The 21,169-nt window shown below is 37.0% G+C and overlaps 1 protein-coding gene across 1 annotated transcript in view; it reads right to left on the reverse strand.

Moving 5' to 3' along the window:
- LOC128994063 (trifunctional enzyme subunit beta, mitochondrial) overlaps nucleotides 1–14,546 on the reverse strand; it is a 48,550-nt gene extending 34,004 nt beyond the window's left edge. Inside the window, exon 1 of the mRNA XM_054418290.1 lies at nucleotides 14,138–14,546. Within this exon, the coding sequence (XP_054274265.1) occupies nucleotides 14,138–14,207 (70 nt within the window). The 5' untranslated portion in view covers nucleotides 14,208–14,546. The remainder of the gene's footprint in view (nucleotides 1–14,137) is intronic.
- Between the last annotated feature and the right edge of the window lie 6,623 nt (nucleotides 14,547–21,169).

Here is a 21,169-nt window from a genome sequence, read left to right on the forward strand (position 1 = left end):
CCCGTTATCCGGACTGGCCTCGGTCCCGAGGAGTCCGGATAAGAGGGAGTCTACTGTATATGTATTAGCGAATTTCCCATATAGGGAATAAGCTATTACCGTAGTAGGCTACTCATGTAAGACCTGGACCCGGGACCGATTTTTTGTTTGTTTTGAGGTCCCTAGAGGCCAAAAACACCATCCGTTCAAATGCATATATATATATTTATATTCATATATATTTATCTATATAATTAATACGCTACATGAAACTTTGTCGGTTGAACTCCTCCGCCATTTCTTAGAAGATTTTATCCATTGACGTCTCATTGGAAAGAGCGTGTCGCGTAGATTTGCAAACTGGCCTTACATTTTTTTTAAAGTCCCTTGGGCTCTGCCCCAGTAGTTTTGAAAGTTCCCATGTAATCCTTATGGAGAACATATTTGTTTACATTTTGATCAGCTGTATAATTTAATTGCTGTTATTTTTCAATTCAATGAAACGCATTGTGTACATTTATTTACTATTTGAGTTTGTGTAAACATAACCCCCAAGACGGATCGTGTTAGTATGGTTCTATCTTAAAGTTGTGTATTTATCGTTGTTTTGTGTCGCTATGAAGGATCGTGTTAGTATGATTGTAACTTAAATTTGTACATTTATCGTTGTTTTGTGTAGCTATAATTTGTTTATTTGTTTTTTTTTCTTTTAAATGCCTCCGACGTGACGACAACGAAACATAGACAGGAGGCGTAGTCGTGATAACGACCGCAGCTACAGAACAGTGGCGCGTAATAGGCTCATCACAGTCAGCACCTGACCCTAGACAATCTCAACTATTAGGTTACAAATGCGCCTTAACACTACCCCAAAACGACTTTTTGTTCTCAATTGGCCCTCTATCAATGACATGTGTTGCCTGTACAGCGAGGCATTTTGAGAAGGAGAAAACCGGCAGGAATGCTTTAGGTTTATCTATAACGAAGATAAAAATGGTCTTAGCTACACACCGGTAATCTTGAGTTGACTCTTTTAAATTAATGGTAAATATGACTGTTATTCGTTTTAAAATAACTCCTGTAATACTTTGCAATTGCTTGAATTCGAGCAACATGTACACTAGTATATATATATATTTATATTTACAAACATCCTCTTTTAGAAGACAACTACTTTAATGGAAAAATGTGGTATTGGACAAAAAGAGGTCTTGTTGTCTTGGTTTGAATTGTTAATTTTGTCCTTCAGCTTTTTTACATGAATTTTCCAACCAAGTTCTTCATCTACATCAAGACCCAGATACTTACAACTGGTAAAAAGTTCATTTAAATCATGTGAACCAAAATATTTAATTATATCAATTACAAAAGAATTTAATAATAATATCTATGAATGGAAGTGATAAGGAGTACTTGAAACAATTTTTTCTGGGTCAGCCTGGCAAGTCACCTGAACAGTCGATCCGTCGTCCTTGCGCAGAAATATTTTCCCGCCACAAAACCCATAGGTGTCGAAAGTTCTTATCTTCCCTCACTTGCCTCGCCGCCCCTAGAAGTTGCCACCTCGCCGGTGTCAGAGCTTCGTTGACGTACACTGCCTGGTCCATTGGCATATCCATGTGTCTTGTAGAGTGATTCCTCTTCACACGTCGTTTTCTAAGGAACTCTTCTTTGTCCAGTCGCCGCACAAACTTGACGATGATACCAGGTGGAGCGTTGTTCGGCCCCGGTTTGTTGCCCAAACGATGACAAGCGTTAATCATAGATTCCTTCACCTCAATATCCAGGGCTCGGCCTACTGCCTTCACAACTTCCATGACATCCTCGTTAGGCTGTTGCGGGACACCGTGTATTTCGACTGCATTAAGCCTAGAGAATTGTTCCATTTCATCAACACGCTTTTCAAGTTCAATAACTTTTTTATTTAGTAGTTGATTCTCTGCGACCAGCGTATCTATAGTTTTCAAACATCTATCCAATGAGATCTTCTGTTCTTTAACATTTTTCCATTCAACATCTTTCCATTCTCTTTCCTTGTTTGGTGCTGCTTTTCTTTCATTTTGATTTAAGTTTTCTCACCATCCAAGCAGCACGTATCTTCTCTTTAACCTCTGTCCCCTACCACCAGCCGCACCGCCCGGATGCTGGAGGTGAGGAGCGAGGATGGCTGGAGGAGGGTGAAGAACATGGCAGCCGAGGAAGCGAACCTCCAGAAGGAGGCGGCCCCCTGGTCAGCCGATCCAACACCCAACCTGCAACCAACCCCACACCTACACCTACCACCACCGGACGAATACGACTCATGGTTTCACTATTGATGAAGATTCGAAAACTATTTGACAATTGTGTAATGCAATTCTTCAGGAAGTGATTTGTGTTACCAGTTACTATGGATACTTTAATGATAGTTTTAATTTTATAAGGTTTATATTATAAAAATCATTTTAGGTTAATTTTTTACCATCATCCAGTGTAATGTTTTACAATTGGATTTATAATGAGATGAATGCTCTTAAAATTTAACTATGAGTGAGCGAATTTAAAATCAGTTTTGTGATGTTAGATGATTATAGATCTGTATCTATCAAGCAAATAATCTTTTTACAATACTTATTAAATTGTTTATATTTAAAACAAACTTAACGGGCTAAATAGTCGGATTTCATGACACGTACATTCCAGAACACGTACATTCCTGAACGTACAAAGTACTGTAGTACAGAGTTTTTTTTCGAAATATTTTTGTAAGCAACTAACACAATAGTGTCAAACTTCGAAACAGTTTAACTTGTTTTAGGCAATGCATAAAGTATTCAATGTTAAAAAATTCAATGCTTTTACATTGAAGAACTGATTGTTAACTAAATATTAATATATCCTTGCTTTTACATCATACCTTGTTTGGAACTTCTCACCATACGTATCATCATAGACAAACCAACGTTTTATCTATGGTGACATTCAGTAGAGCAACCAACGGAAAAATAAACATGAACTATAATATGGAAGAGGGATTATCGAGTTAAAGTTTTATATTAAATCAGGGAAATCGGCATTCCGTAACTGTTATTATTTACGGGAAACTTCCGGATTATTTACGGGGAGCTTTAGATAATCGTGCCAAACGCTTTCATGAACCATGGTGTTATATAACCATGTTATTAACCCTTCACTCGTATTTGGGTTGAAATACGCACCTAGGTTGCGTACCCATCTCAAATAACTGATAATTGAAGATTAGTAATTCATTGAAAGTTGTATTCCATGAACGTTTAGTTCGGATAGGCCCGTACTGAAACTTTCATAGAAATCTCTAACCGTAAAACTAGTCACTAAAATATTTAAAGCTCGAATAATATTAACATTTTGATAAATATCCCACATGTAACTAAACCAGAATTGAATAACTCCCACTTCAGCCATCCCATTAACATACAAACATGTGTATTTGAATTCTCTGAGCGGGCTCAATACTCGCGCAGTGTTAATAAAATAAACCAAAACCCACAAGCCCCGTGGGCGCTGATATGTATAAAGCCCCGAAGCCGGTCCTGCTGCCCACTTTTTTTACTTTTTCGCAACCAAATGAAGAAGTGTCCTGCTTTCACTGTTTTGTTGAACTTTGACTTTTAAATTCCGGTTGCAGCCGCTGCATTTGCATTTACAGAAACACGATATGGTTCTGTATATTAGGATCAAAACAGGAGGGTATGGTTCAAGATTTGTGGATTGTGCAGTGGAAAAAATCAAAACCAGAATAAAGTTTCAACAAAATTGGATAATTATCATTGCTAGATTCGTTGGTAAACAACAATACATAATTTCTAATAGGTAACAATAATTTAAGTTTTTTTTATATATGAAACAAACCAATTTTATTTTGCGCTAATTAATCCTTACCAAAATTTGTTTACAATGTGAATGGTGATACAAAAAACAATCATTATTCTACAATCGAAGATTTTTTATCAAACAGATAGGCTATTCATATCTCAGATATTCATTGCTCGAGAGTTTTCAACTGAATACTTTTGGAATTAATTGTATCTTAATGTAATCATTAGTTCATAACATTATGAGGTTAATTTTGTTTCTGTATGTGTATCTGTTTGTTCCGCGTGAATAACATAACCACTGAACCGACTGATTACTTACACAGAGGCAAATCATGAACATAAACATTAATAATCACAAGAATTAAATATCAAAACCCAGAACTTCTTAGAAAGCTAAGAAGCATGGCTACTTAGAATTCCACATTTCAATTAATTTGTCATTGAAATAGTTCGAATTTGAAATAGTTGAAAAGTTGAAATAGTTCGTGAATTAGTAGTAATTCAGCCGCTTTTTTCATTTTTTTATATACAAATTTTAAATATAAATCACATTGGCTTGTTACGCTACCCAAATCCTGTTGCACTTTTTTACATCTTCTAAATCAATTTTATGAACTAAGGCTAACGTACAGAAAAGCTTGAAATAATGTGTTGTCAAAATGTTGGCTAATAATACTTAGGACAAAAATGTTGTAGGCTACTTGAATGAAAAATGAGCTAACATTGTCTCAAGTTATCAATAAATTAACTAAGTAACAGAATGGTGTATGCTCATTTTAAACTTCAAGGGCTGGTGCGATCACAAGGAGAACCCTTTCCAAAATCAGTTGCCATGGGCCATAGCAAAAACAGGGCAACATTTACTTAGACAAGTGTGATTGAAGATAGCCAATTAAGACACTTAAGATATGAACAGTAACAAAGTTAACTATACCATATTTTGCACTGATTGCTTACGGTACCGTGCGCCAACGGTTCCCAAACTATGGGTCGCGATCTACTGGTGGGTCGGGAAGAAGCCATAATTAAAACTGTGTTTTTTTATCGGGACTCTGGACCTCCGGCCTACTGGAGCGGTCTCCTGTGTACCAGAATAGTACCAGCGGGTAAGATGGACCAGGCTGTACGTACAGTGTAGGCCTAAAAATATTTTAAAATTATCCACTGTTTAATGTGATTGGTCCTTTTTAGAGTTAAACCAGGAATTTGAAATGCTAATTGTTCATGAAATTTTACTCCAACTTTTTATGAGTGGATTTTAGTAGTTTTTGGGTCTTTTCGTCATAAATACCACTCAAATATTGCGAGAAAAAAAATGTCTTCAATCTTCAATATTTTTGTGGCAAAGATTTTGCAATATTACCGTAATATGCAAAGGACCATTCTAGTCCATTTGTTTTTGTTTGATTCTTTACGACGTGTATATTACCGGTAGAGTGATATTTCTACGAAAGCGGACGATGATAACGATGTCACCATGATCGCCCAAGATAATCACGTCAGTACTGCGATTACAGAAAATAGTTAGGCCTCATATGGTATTGAACCAATAATGAGTAATGAAGAAACCAAGTCCAAAGTGAGAATTAACAATGAATATAGTCAAGAGTTTAGTATAAATAATGGAGTTCGTCAAGGGGATGGACTATCTCCTCTGCTGTTCAACCTAGCTTTAGAAGAAACTTTGAGACAAGTTCACCAAAATGCAACCCTGGGCTGGCAATAGGTAGGTAGAAAGATAAATAGTCTAGCTTATGCTGATGTTATTGCACTCATGGCGGAAAATGAAAGTGATTAAAAAGTTTTAGCAGGAACTCTCATAAGGAAAGCAAAAGAAATAGGCTTAACAATTAACGAAAATAAAACCAAGTAGGCCTATCTAATAGTAGGACGAAATCCACCACAAACACATCTTCCTCTGACAGTAGAATCCTACACCTTCCAAAGATGTACAGAATTTAAATATCTAGGAACAATTATTGACCAATATTATACAGAAGAAACTGAAACTAGATCACGACTGCTCAGTGGTGACGGATGTTATTGTCCTTGCAAAACCTATTGAAAAGTAAAATTTTATCCAGAAAAACCAAATTAAAAGTCTATAAGACTATTACTGCCTACGGATATTGTTGTATTAAGTCTGTTCTTTTATCATGTGTTTAAATATGTTTGTTGTCAGATGTTTTTGTAAACATTAGTTTAGTTTGAAAATAGAGTTTGTTCAAGCAAGATGTGTGAATAATATTCTTGTATAAGAAATAGAACATGGTGGCAGCTTAGTGGATTTTTTATCGAACAAAGTCTAAAACCACGCATGATGTCAAGTAAGGGCAGAAAAAAACAAAATACTCGTAGGCAAAGGTATGAGGACAATGAGGAGGATGCCCAAAGTGAATTCAACTACATGTCAGAAAGGGATTCTAGAAAGACTGAAGGTGAGTCACTAGGTTTTGCATTGGGACAGACAAACCGAGAAAATAATGCAGTAATGTGTACTCCTACTCCTATGATAAATCTGACGTTACCAACTCCAGATACCTTCTCTTTTACTCCGAATGAGTGGCATTCCTGGAGGAATCGCTTTCAAAGGTACAGACGGGGGTGCGGTCTAGATAGCACTTCCGACGCTCGGCAAATCGATGTACTTTTGTTTACAATGGGTAGTAGGAGTGAAGATATTTTCGATTCGTTTTCACCAAAACCGAATACTTATGACGAGGCTCTTCGGGCCTTTGATGCATACTTTGTGCCAAGACGAAATATCATTTATGAGAGAACAAAATTTCTGAGACACAAGCAAGGGAGTGATCCATCTGAAAAATTCATAACAGATTTGCATGGTCTTGCAAAAACGTGTGCATGGGGTGAACTGAACGATGAGATGGTGCTTCTGGTCCTCATTATTGGTATGAAAGATGAGGCTCTAAGTGATAGACTCCAGCTGGACTCTCAATTGACTCTGGAGAAGGCGATTAATACCTTGCGCCAACACGAGGAGCTAGAACGCCAAAAACGTGAGCTCGCCAATACTAATGTTTTTATGGTGAATCAAACGTCAATACAAGTCGGTAAAACAAATCTGTCTGAAAGAGCTGGTGAACAGAAATTCACCGAGGATGCTATGAGAAAAAAGTGCAGGAAATGTGGTTATAACTGGCACGGATCACTGGCCGAATGCCCTGCTAGGAAAGCCAAATGTGACAAATGTTCCGAGATTGGACATTTTTTTCGATGTTGTCCCTCCCGCGAAAAGTGGATGAGAAAAAACAAAAACGTTGTTAAGGAAATCGAACAGCAAGATTCAGACAGTGGTTATCAACAAGTTCCTGAGATTTTCATAGGGAATATAGACAGCAGTGACAAAGCCTGGGTCCAGGAGGTAAAAGCAAGCTGTGGAAACCAAGATTTAGGTCTTATAAAATTTAAACTTGACACAGCAGCTGATGTAACCATGATTCCAGTAGGAGTTCTTGGTGATTTTATTAAGACTCTGCCTCTAGGAAAGTGCAAATCCCCTGTGTTTAGCGCAAAGAAGAAAGAACGAATCAATATTTTGGGAACTTTAAGGCTAAAGCTTGAACATAAGGGTGTATCAGTTTATGATCTTGCGTATATTTCTGAGGAGATCACTGTTCCACTTCTTAGCAGACGTTCCTGTGAAGAGCTGAACCTGGTGAGGAGAATCTTTTCTGTAGATTCACATGATATTGACTGGGCTACTAAGTATCCTAATTTATTTCAAGGGCTGGGAAATATGAAAGGAGAGTACAAGATTGAAATGAAGGAGAATGCAGTTCCTTACGCTATATCCACCCCCAGGGTTGTACCAATACCTTTAAAAACGAAGGTGAAAGAGCAGTTAGACGATATGCTTGAGAAAGGAGTGATTGTTCCAGTTGAACACGCGACTGATTGGTGCGCACCAATGGTAGTTTGCGCAAAAAAGGGAGGTGGGGTTAGGATCTGCGTAGACCTATCCAAACTCAACAACAGTGTGAAACGTCGGTTTTATCCTATCCCAAAGATCGAACTTTCATTGGCCGAGATCGCGGGAGCCAAGTACTTCAGCAAGATCGATGCGAATTCCGGGTTCTGGCAACTGAACCTTGCAGAGGAGTCACAAGATTACACAACATTTATCACCCCTTTTGGGAGGTATAAATTCCGTAAGTTACCTTTTGGAATTACGTCCGCTCCTGAAGAGTTTCAGCGCCGCATGTCAAAAGCTTTAGAAGGGGCAAAGAACTGTTTAGTGCACATTGATGACTGTCTGATATGGGGAAGAACGAAAGAAGAACACGACGAGTGTCTTAGGGCCGTTCTAGAGAGAGTGCAAGCTAATGGAATCACCTTGAATAAGCAGAAGTCGGAGTTCTGCAAGAAGACTGTGACATTTCTGGGGTTTGTGCTGTCTAAGGACGGAATCAAGCCTGATCCAAGCAAGGTACAAGCGATTGTGGACTTACCAGCTCCAAGAAACGCTAATGAAGTACAAAGATTCATGGGCATGATCACTTTTCTGGCAAAATTTATTCCGAACCGCAGTGAGATTTTGGAGCCAATTACGAGCTTGTTAAAGACTAAAAACGATTTCCTTTGGGGACCAGCTCAAGAAAACGCTTTTGTCACAGTAAAACAGATTTTATCATCAGAGCCATGTTTGACTGTTTACGATCCGCAAAAACCCTCGATTCTTTCTTGCGATGCTTCAAAAAAAGGTCTTGGAGCGGTTTTACTTCAAGTTGAAGGAGAAAACAAGAAACCTGTGGCATATATATCTCGGACTCTAACGCCTGCTGAAGAAAACTATAGTAACATTGAGAGAGAAGCGCTTGCGTGCACATGGGCAAGTGACCGTTTGAAATGTTTCCTGATGGGTAAAATGTACACAATTGAGACCGACCACAAACCGCTTGTCTCAATTTTCAAAACACAAAATTTGGACGAGCTCTCACCGAGGCTACAGCGGTTCCGAATGCGTATGATGAGATACGATTATCGCATGACCTGGACCCAGGGTGTCTAGTTTATTTCCATTATAAAATTCAAGACTAATTCCAGACTTTTCAAGACTAATTCCAGATTTTTCAAGACTAGTTTTTTCAACAATTAGTGGGTGTTGATACCAAAATTTATCGATTCTCGATTCTTGATACCGATACCAATTTTTATAGCTTAACCAAATTTTCTGAATAAAACTACACCAACCCCTGTCTTTGTCACAAAGTAGTATTATGATAATGTGGTGTTTTCAAGTAAAGAAATAATGCAGCAATAAAAAGTTCTAACTAGCAAATTTGGTTTTTTTTTATCATGAAATCTTCCACGTACCGTACGTTTAGACATCAATCATTGACTGCAGCGGTTACAGAAACGTGATCGTCGTCGTCCGCAATCGCGGCAAAATCATGAACATTTCCCACGGCCGAGCAGATATCATCGTCGTCTCCCGCGGTCACGGAAACGTCATCGTCGTCGTCCGCGATCGCGACAAAATCATGAACATTTCCCACGGCCGAGCAGATATCATCGTCGTCTCCCGCGGTCACAGAAACGTCATCGTCGTCTCCCGCGGTCACGGAAACGTCATCGTCATCTCCCTCGATCGCGGTAAAATCATGAACATTTCCCGCAGCCGAGCAGATATCATCGTCGTCTCCCGCGGTCACGGAAACGTCATCGTCGTCGTCCGCGATCGCGACAAAATCATGAACATTTCCCACGGCCGAGCAGATATCATCGTCGTCTCCCGCGGTCACGGAAACGTCATCGTCGTCGTCCGCGATCGCGACAAAATCATGAACATTTCCCACGGCCGAGCAGATATCATCGTCGTCTCCCGCGGTCACGGAAACGTCATCGTCGTCTCCCGCGGTCACGGAAACGTCATCGTCATCTCCCTCGATCGCGGTAAAATCATGAACATTTCCCGCAGCCGAGCAGATATCATCGTCGTCTCCCGCGGTCACGGAAACGTCATCGTCATCTCCCGCTGTCACGGAAACGTCGTCGTCCGCGATCGCGGTAAAATCATGGACATTTCCCGCGGCTGTTAAGACATCACCGTCATCTCCAGCGGGCACGCAAACGTTATCGTCATCGTCCGCAATCACGGCAAAATCATGGACATTTCCCGCGGCCGTGTAGACATCATCGTCGTCTCCCGCGGTCACAGAAACGTCATCGTCATCTCCCGCGGTCACGGAAACGTCATCGTCGTCGTCCGCGATCGTGACAAAATCATGAACATTTCCCGCAGCCGAGCAGATATCATCGTCGTTTCCCGCGGTCGCGGAAACGTCATCGTCGTCTCCCGCAGTCACGGAAACGCCATCGTCGTCATCCGCGATCGCGGCAAAATCATGAACATTTCCCGCGGCTGTTCAGACATCACCGTCATCTCCCGCGGTCACGGAAACGTTATCGTCGTCGTCCGCGATCATGGCAAAATCATGAACCTTTCCCGCGGCCGTGTAGGCATCATTGTCGTCTCCCGCGGTCACGGAAACGTCATCGTCGTCTCCCGCAGTCACGGAAACGTCATCGTAGTCTCCCGCTGTCACAGAAACGTCGTCGTTGTCTCTCGTGGTTTCGGAAACGTCATCGTCGTCGTCCACTATCGCGGCAAAATCGTGAACATTTCCCGATGCCGTGTAGACATCATTATTGGCTTTTGCGGTTACGTAAACGCAAGACGACGATCGCGGCAAAATCATGAAAATTCCCGACTTTGAAATCAAATTTAAGACTAAATCCCGACTTTTCAAGACCATTTTGAAATTCAATACTAATTCCCGACTTTCCCGATTTTCCCGACTACTAGACACCCTGTGGACCCCAGGAAAAGACCTTGCCATAGCAGATCTACTATCAAGAAGTCCTATTCCGGCTGACGAAGATGGCGAATTGACCGAAGAAGTGGAAGCCTTCGTCCACGAAATCAGTCTGATTAGTATAAACACTACAGATGAAAATGTGACAAAGGTACTTCACTCACAAATGAGAGATCCAATCTGTGCACAACTTAAGTTACAAATTTTAGACGAATGGCCTGTAAAATCAAGTTTACCTAATGAGATTCAAGAGTACTTTAATGTGAAAGACGAGTTAAGTTGTATTGATGGGCTATTGCTTCGAGGAACTCGGATGATAATACCTCAAGAACTACGAGCGGAAATGCTCGAGAGGCTTCACAGTGGACACTTGGGAATCACAAAAACAAGGAAACGTGCTTTGGGAACCATGTGGTGGCCTGGAATTTCTCAAGAAATAGAAAGGAAAATCAAATCGTGTCCAGTGTGTATTCAGAACTCAACTAATCACAGTGAACCATTGATTCCGAGAACTGTACCGGATTACCCGTGGCAAAATGTGTCTGTTGACTTGTTCAAACACGAAGACAAGTGGTATATGGTTATCGTGGATCACTACTCAAGATACTTTGAAGTCGAGGAAATGCATCGAATGAGGGCTTCAGATGTGATTCGGGTTTGCAAAACCACATTTTCACGTTTTGGAATTCCTCAACGTGTTTATTCAGATAGTGGGACACAATTTCACCATATTGGCTCAAGTGAATTTAAATTGTTTGCAAAGGAGTGGGGGTTCTCCACATTCAGAAGTAGTCCCCACCACCATCAGGGAAATGGGGCAGCTGAAGCAGCTGTGAAAGTAGCAAAAGGGCTAATGAAGAAAAACAAGGATAAATTTGAACTTGCCCTACTTTCTTACCGGACCTCACCTCTTGAAACCGGCTTTTCCCCATCTGAACTTATGTTTGGAAGGAAATTAAGAGACAATCTTCCATCTACTTTGGTTGGAAATCCTGTGGAAAATAAGAATTTTCTTGAGAGGGAGAATAAGTACCAGAATAAGTACAAGATACAATTTGATAAACGACATGGAGCGAGTGGTTTAAGTGAATTAGAAGTTGGAAGCATGGTATGGATCACAGATCTACGTCGACACGGTAAGGTAGTCAGGAAATTGAACGAACCACGTTCCTACCTTGTGGAAACTGACAAGAGAACTATTCGCCGAAACAGGAAGTTCTTAGTTCCTGCACCGTACTACGGAGGAGATGGAATTCTTTCAAACTGTTCATCCATGGTCCTTAATCGTCCATGCAACTCACGTGATCGTCCAGGAGCTGGCACAGTAACCCGTTACGGAAGGTCCATTAAGAAACCGAGGCGGTACTGAGGTTCATAACGATGTGGACATCTTGAAGCGGGATGTTGTATTAAGTCTGTTCTTTTATCATGTGTTTAAATATGTTTGTTGTCAGATGTTTTTGTAAACATTAGTTTAGTTTGAAAATAGAGTTTGTTCAAGCAAGATGTGTGAATAATATTCTTGTATAAGAAATAGAACAGATATGAAAAATGGTTACTAACCAAAGAAGATGAAAAGAAGCTAATAATTTTCTAAAACAAAATTCTCAGACAAATATGTGGCCCAATTGAAGACGAAGGAATTTGGAGGATTAGGACCAATAAAGAATTTTGTGAGGTCTACAAAGCGATATTACTGCCTTAATTAAAAGCCAAAGACTTTGATGGGCAGGACATGTCTACAGGAGTCAGTCTTGAGAACAGTGACGGATGCTGTACCTGTAGGAAGAAGACCTTTAGGACGCCCAAGTCTGCGATGGTGGGACCAAGTCCGGAGGGATATGAGAAGGATGTCCGTTTCAGAGGAGATGATGAAGGACTGAGAAAGATGCCGCAAAGCTGTTGGAGAGGCCAAAAACCTGCTTAGGTTTGAGTGGCCAGCTAGGTAAGGTGAGATAGGCCCTAATATGGATTTGTGTTAGATACACAATACACAACACTTCTTAAACCACTTGTTAAAATATGAAATGTACTTTTATTTAATCCCAACTTTTCTAAACTTGAGTTTGTAGATGAATTGACAGGAAAGGCTTAGTTAAATTTAACAACTACCGGTAGGCCTAACCTAATTTCTGATAGTGTTTAATTTAACCTATATGGGTTTTATGTCATTACAATAATTTAAAGATTTGTTTGTGTTAAGTTATAGAATTGTTCATCTAGAAAGTGTTAACCGCAGATTCCTCAATAATCTTTATCTTTTTTAAATAATAACATAGATAGGCTCCGATATTGCTTATTTTGAGTCTGACTCGAAGTAAGTTACATTAATTTGTTAGTAGCCGTACTGAGCCCAAAAACTTCCACAGACTCCTATTTTACTGAAATCAAAAGAAAATTTTATAGATACATTTTATGACATACTTATTCGACTCTGAACTTTAAAGCTGAATAGTTATAAAAACATTGATTGTGAACTAAGTAGGTACAGCTTATGAAAAACACGTGGAGAGTAGCACCAATAAGTTAAAAAGAAATTGAATTAATTCAGTATGGAAAAGAGGGAATTGAGTTGTTTAACTTAATACGTATTTGCGTGAGAGGGAATCTTCTTTAAAAATTTAATAGGTACCTACCTACAGAAATAGGCTATGTGTGGTGAATGCCCAAGTAAGTTTATTTGTCAACATTCAATCCAAAGTCTCTTGTAAAGCCTGGACTTCAGTTCTAAGTAATTTAAACATTTTCAAACAATAATGTTTCGGACTAGAAATCGTATTTTGAATGAGGTCATCCTCACGGTTTCCATGTAACGGTGTGTTTGTTTCTCAATGCACATGATTAAGTTATATTAATAAATTTATAGGTTAACTTAATAGGCACTAAGAGTAGGCCTAGTAAATAATTATAGGTAACTTAGCCAAATAATAGGCTATTATTTAATGTATAAGTGGAGCGCGAGAAAACATTCCAATGTGGTGGTGGGTCACCATACCAAAAGGTTTGGGGAACCGCTGGTTTACACAATATCAAAGCCTGTAACTTAAGTTAAGATAACTTAGACCATACAAAGCTAAGTTAGCCTACATTAAGTAAGTTACAAAATCCTAGAGACTTTGCCTCTGTAAATAGGTAGACCTATGAGAATGAGAATGAGAATGATGTTTCCTGGAAGCATAATATGTAGGCTACAAGGAAACGTCAATGACCTAGGACTCCTGACTAGGCTAGGCCTACCTTGAGGCAAGATTTATGGATTGCATATTGGCATAGTCTGCTCTTCGATGATACAGGATCTTAGATCTTACATTCCGCAGACTATGGTATTCGTTTTGAATGTCTGGAGTCTGGATAAACCTAGGCTCTAGATTGAGGTTAACACATAGGCTACAGTTCAATTTAGACTTGAAATGACTGATACATTCTCCTATTACAGAGGCGTGCAATGGATTGGTCATAAATATCTTAAAATAATTAGTTACTTACCGCATTTTGAATTAGAAACAACTATTCCACGGCCGACCGAGCCCAAACTTTTCAGAAGCATAGTCGTCATTGTGCACAGTTATTAATATCACGAATTAGGCAAAATTCAAACACAAGTACAAATTAGATAAACTAGGGTTATTCGAAAAACTCAAAATAATTAATGTGAAAAAAGTATTGAAACTAATTAATTAGATTTGGCATTTGCACTTGGCAGGTTAGAAAGAATAACAGGTGATTACGATGATGACGTGATGACAATCAGATTTTTATGGCTGGCCGACTAACAGTCTTGAGACAGGATACGGAGGAAAAATAAAGGACACGTAAGGATTGATAACTGACATGGACGGATGTCGCATAAAAGCAAACTACTTGTATCAACCAACGTTCCGTTCACTACTGTGAATTTAATTGGCGGAATTGAATGACAATGCGGAAACAAGCCTATGACCTTTGAACGCACAATCACTTTTCATTGTGTAACGCTCTTTTTATCATGAAATTTACAAACCAAAATAATAACTTTAGATCATAGGGCACTTTTGATGGCAAGTTTTCAATCAATCTAGATTGTAGCTAAAGTAAAGTACGGTATGTTAGTATAACAGTATGGTATAAATTGATGCAAACATAATGAGCAGCATTTACTTAGCAAAAAGATTAAGCTTAAATATATGTTTATACAGTACGATAAATTGTGGTGCTCTACGTTTTAGCGAATTTCACTAGGGAAGTGGCTAACTACCGTAGGTGGCGCGGTAATTGGTGTGGGGACCGATATAATTTTTCATTTTGATGCTCCTTCCTAGAGGCCAAAAACACTATTTGCTCAACTTTCAATACGTATATATACATCTCGAGACAAAAATTGGATATACATATCTAGGGTGTATCACATGGCGAAAGTAAGACGGTCTCGCCTAAATGAACCGAACCAATATAGCTAACTTTTTTATTATGAGATATAGAGTTAATTTCTTATGAGGCACTTTCATCTTTAGCGAATTTCCCTATAGGGAAGAAGCTATACAGTAGGTGGCATGGTAAGACCTACGCTTGGGACCGATTTACTTTTCCATTTTGATGTCCCCATAGGCCAAAACCACCATTCGTTTAAATTTATATATATATATATATATATATATATATATATATATATATATATATATATATATGTGTCCGTAAACAATTATTGATAACTTGAGTACATTTTCCGATTTTTATGAAATTTGGTTTCAAGGTGTAAGGCGGGATAAACGTGAATGTCGAGTTCGTGAACCAGCATGATCTGACCATGGGGACGGGGTTTTACGGGGGGTTTATGGGGTAAAAATTGGATTTTCTAATTTTGTTGACTCTCTAACAAAATTTCCCAATTTCTCTCCAGACCTTTTACAAGAGCTTTAAAAAAAAAATTAGTATAACAAAGTGTTTTTGTACAATTATTAGCTACGACGGAAATTTAAAAAATCGTGAATTTAAAATTCCTATGTTATTCTTATAGAGAATTGTAAAATGTTGTAGTTTGCTTGTTTATATGGATATATTATTTTGATCAAATTTGGTTAATAAATTTATTTTAAACTAATTAAGTTACTAAAAAACACACTTTTTTACCCTGTAGCAGCAAGCTTATGTACTTACAAAAACTAATGTTAATTAAATACATTTAATTGAAAATCAATTCAAGCAACTGGAAATTCACTTAGTCGGCAGGTTTGCGGCCGGGGTATTTATGCGTTTTTTTGGGATGGGATGGTTTCGAATTTTAAAATTATGCCCGCCAATTTCCAATATAGCCGTCAACTTTGTTGTTTCTTATGGAACACCCTGTTTTAGTTTTATAATGGTTTTAGAATGGAAATGCTGTTCTAAGCTACTCGTTTAGGAGTTGAAGCAATATGTTACACGTAAGAAAAAATACCCTATCTTGTGGAGTACATTTTCTGCATCCTGTAGCTCACAAACTAGTTAGTTAAGAGAGAAAATGCAAATAATAAAAGTCTTAAAACTGCATCTACATCAAGACCATAAAATGCAGTGTTCCGGTGGTTTTTGAAACAATGGAGTCAATATATTTTTAAAATATTTTATGATTTTATTATAATGTAGATATAATTTAAAGGCTATAATTTATTCTTTGCATTTTCTCTCTAAAACTTTCTCTTTTAGGAGCTACAGAGTATGCAGAACGAAAACCATAGATAAAACATATACTCCCTTAGTTTAACCAAAGATTACATATGCTTTAAAGTTTACTCAACATTTAAAGATGTTACTTTCAATGGATCCAGCTAGTCTAATTTTTGACCCTCAAAACCCAAAATTTGCCAATTTCTCTCCAGACCCTTTTAAAGAGCTTTAAAAAACAAATAATTTAGTGTATAGGTTTTAAAGTATACTACAGAGTAAATACCTAGGTTTAAGTGTGTGTTGCAAGAAGTTTAAAATTTGTAAATATTTAGTTTTAAACAATATGTAAATAGTATGTTTAATGTGCCTCTGATGCAATCTATCTGACATTGTTGGTCAAGGATTAAGGATCCAAGTGTCAAGTAAGTATATCAAAGTGTTTTTGTACAATTATTGGTTACAGAGAAAATAAAAAAAAATGTTATTTTAAAATTCCCATGTTATTCTTATGATATTGTAAAATGTATTGTTTATGGATATATTTTGATCAAACTTGCTAAATTTATTTATTTTATACTAAGTTATTAATATTTTACTAAAAAAACACACTTTTTACCCTCTCTGTAGCAGAAAGCCTAGCTACTCATAAAACCTAATGTTAATTAAATACAGTACATTTAATTGAAATCAATTCAAATGGAAATTTGCTTAGTCGGTAGATTTGCTGCGGCGGGGGTATTTTTATTATTTAGGTGCAGTGGAAGAACATTATGGCTATGGTAGATGTGCCATAATGTACATAAATATACTTAAATTTTTTTAAGTATATTTATAGCATACTGTAAATAATTAAAAGAACATCATTTTCTTAAACCGTGTCCTCTCCCATTGCAAACACAAAGCCAAGTATATCTGCCATGAGCATTTTATACTAATACGCCAACCCCGTACTAAGGACGGGTAACCCTACTCTGCTAGTAATTAATGTAACATCCAAAATAAAAAATAAAAGTTAATTGATGTTTATGTGATTCTACGTTGTTTTGTTAGGGTTTATAAACAGTGATATTCCTTATCTTCTAATGTTTATTAATTGTAAAACTATTTCCTGAGTGTGCTTTAATGATACACACCCCATATCAGTTGAAATTGAAACTTGATGTTGAAAGATAAGATTCTAGTGTTTATTTTGTGTGTGGCAACAGGTCAAGTAAACTGTAAATACACTTCTGCTGACTACTTAAAATCTCTAGATGATGTAATATGTAGATACATCAATGAGCCAACAGCAGAAGCGTACGAGCATCTGTATGAAGATCTCGACCTTTATAAAGATGCGCTGGAAAGTCTTTTGGAATGTGTGAAAGCAAAGGATATATCTGTACAGGAAGCTGTAATAAACTACTGGGCTTCGGGTAAGCCACGGTTCACCCAAGATTACGAGGTGTGGGTTTACAAGAAAATGCAAAGCTTCCTTCGTTTCACTGATTTAGAAATGGGAAAGTTTTTTGGCAAAATCGAAGAAGTGAAATCTATGTGGGACAAGTTCAAAGAGGAATGTGAAAAAAATATTGAGTTCTGTGCTCCACCAAAATCAGGAGAAAGGAAATGTCTGTATTTTTAGGTAATGTACAAAAGCTTAAATCATCTAAGTTAGAGTGAAGTAGTAAACTAGAATGAATTAGTAATTTTGCTATTGGGACAATCAAAATTTATTACATGTTGCCATACATTTTTTATTGTTTCCGTTTGAGTACCAAAAGTGGCTACAACTTCCCTATCAAGCTAAAAAGGACATTTTTTAAATTGAAGTAGTTGAAGTAGGAGACTTAAAGTTTCCACACTGAACTTGCTAAAGTGACTACAGTAATTACCATATAAAACATTGTGGCTGTAAACATTAGTTCAACTGTGATTCTTTAGGGTTAAGTACAACCTGGAAGTCCTGAAACTGTAAGACATGTGAAAAACAAAAAACAAAGCTGTACAAAAGAAGATATTGTTTGAAAAAAATGGTTATTTTTCAATACTGTTTTGCGTAAAACTGACAAGCCAGGTTTTGCATTACAAATCAAATTGTAGGTTGAGATTAAAATTCATGACATTTGAGATTGCACTATTCTCACAACAAAACTCTGTTGCAACATAATGTAAACCGTCCAATTTAGAACCAAATATGATACTGATGGATTACATAACTATTCATATAGCATGTATTGATGACACAGACCCCTTCACATGTTGGTTGTTCAAACCAAAGATTTCACCATAGATGTTGGGAGATAAGATAGTGTTTCTTTTGTTACTGACAAGCCAAGTTAACTCTAAATACACTACAGCTGATTACTTAAGCTCATTAGATTATGTCATAAGTAGACACATCAACAAACCTACACCAGAAGCTAGCGATCGTTTGTTTGAAGACATCGACAAATACTTAGATACTTTGGAGAATCTATTAGAGAATCTAAGAACCAAAGATCAATCCATACAGGAAGCAGTTGCTAACTATTGGGCTCTCGGTAAGCCAGGGTTCACCCAGGATTACGATATCGACGTTTACGAGAAAATGCAAAAGCAACTAAATTACACTGATCAACAAATGGGATTGTTTTTCGACAAGATCGAAGAAGTGAAAGCGGTCTGGGAAGAGTTCAAGGAAGAATGTGAAAAAGACAAAGAGTTCTGTGAACCAGTTCCAGTATTGATCAGCTGATAAATGAAGATTTTATTTTTCCTAAGTTTACATACATTTGTGTTATGCTTGAAATTGGAAGATTTCATGATGAAAATTGACAACTTTATAGTTAAACAGCTGTTATTACCGAAAAAGAAATTTGCTGATGATATTTTACCTAATATTAATTTGTATAATGTAAATTTGTACAATATAGCTAAAGCATTACGAAGACAGATTCCAAACACAACGCAAATTGTTGACACCTTGTATAAAAGAGGGATGACTAGGTTTGTTACGAGACGGAATGATTTTAATGATTCGGTTATTCGGAAGGTTTTTGAATGGGAAGACTATCACATGTACCATCTTAATTATACAATTGAAACTACTGAAAAGCTTAGAAGGAGGTTAGATTTTTGGCACTGTGCAAATCTAACTAGCCTAAATAAATTGGCAACCTGAAAAATAAATTTCATTATGATTTTGTTAATTTTGATTACGGTTGCAACAGATTGTTTCTAAGTTTCAGAAAAGTTTCTAGAAATCACTGATAAGATCAGAAACAACTTAAACTGTAATAGTAGGTCAAAATTAATTCGGTAAAAAATGGGAATTCATATTTTTTTTAATTTTTTTTTAAATTTTTTTTACTCTATAACGCTTCAAGACTACATATATTTGTATTTTATTTTTAGAAAAATTGTAAATGTTTTATGTATTGTGGAAATAAAATTGATTTGATTTGATTTGAATTACCTATTACTTTACATGTCCAGTATTTGAGATTTCAAAGCATTACTACTCAGCTTACATTTAATTTCATACATACTTCCTGGGCTTTTTGTTTTCGATATTATCCAACTATTCCTATTATTATTCCATCTATGAGATTATTTGTTTGTTAGCTTCTACAAGCTTTCATTGCTCAACAATATTTTGGTAAGAATTATCTTAGTGGTAAATAGTTTTTGGGTTAGAGTTTTTGAAAGTTGTTAGTTAATCTTTTCTTTGTTGTGCTAAATATTTAATAGACAAACACACACTTATTTTATATAGGAGTAATTTAACACTATAGTTAATAAATTTCATTTTCAGTACAGTTATTTGCACAGACCTAATTCTTTTTCTGGTTAAGTAGATTTGTTATCAAAGTTAATTATGTCTTTATCTCTATTTACCACATAATTTGTATTTTAATCACCAAAGTATGCAATGTTTTCAACAACTAAAATGTTTTGGTTTATGTTTATTGTTAACTTATCCATTTGCCACTCTTTTAAATATACCAATGCAGATTACATGGACTCATTAGATTTTCTGATTTGCACTCAGATAAATGAGCCGACTGCATCATTTTGTGACAGTTTGTGTGAAAACTTGGACAAATACTACGACAATCTCCAAGCTCTTCTGGACAGTTTGCGCGAAGGGGACACACACAATTTTGAAGCCATCTCAGGTTTTTGGGCTAAAGGAAAACCCAAATTAACTGAAGAACTTGACCCTGACAAAGTGGAAAATCTCAAAACAAGTTTAATTCAAACAAACCAAGACATTAACATGTTTTATGAGAGAGTTGAAAAAGTTAAAGTTTTGTGGGATGAATTTAAGAATGAATGTGAAAGTGGAAAAAATAAATATTTATGTGAATCAACACCTGACTTTTTTAGTTAGTTTTGAATTAAATATCAATTTGTTATGTGTATCCAGTTTTTTGTTGCTTATTATTACAAAAATATTAGAAAAGTAAGCTTCTCACTATAATGTGGTCTTTAGGGAAAAACCGGTTCACATTTTGGGATCTATATTAGTGTTCAATTAGGCCTATTACTATGGCACTCGGCAAAGAGGTCCAAACATCAGCCTACATCATGTTAGTGAAGCGACACTGTTTTACTCTAAACACCATAAACATGTTATTGGAAAACAAGTTTTTATAAGCAAATATAATCCTAGGATATACCATAACCAGTGTCAAAGTTCTTTTGAAATCTATAAAAACCTGCTTAATCTATCAAGCAGTTTTTCTTAGGTTACCAGAAATAATATAAAAAAATAATTGAGATATCACTAAACTTATACTACCAATAACATACATTTTCACTTACACTGTTGGCTACCAGCCCATTGAGATTCTAATCTTAATCTGTTCCACAAAATACTGAACAGAAATCTCATAATTTTTAAAAGCGGAAAAGAGAAAACTGACATGTAGA

The sequence above is a fragment of the Macrosteles quadrilineatus genome, unplaced genomic scaffold (assembly GCF_028750875.1).
Source record: "Macrosteles quadrilineatus isolate MER2022 unplaced genomic scaffold, UCM_ALF_1.0 Scaffold_5__1_contigs__length_97177068, whole genome shotgun sequence".
Lineage (NCBI taxonomy): Eukaryota > Metazoa > Arthropoda > Insecta > Hemiptera > Cicadellidae > Macrosteles > Macrosteles quadrilineatus.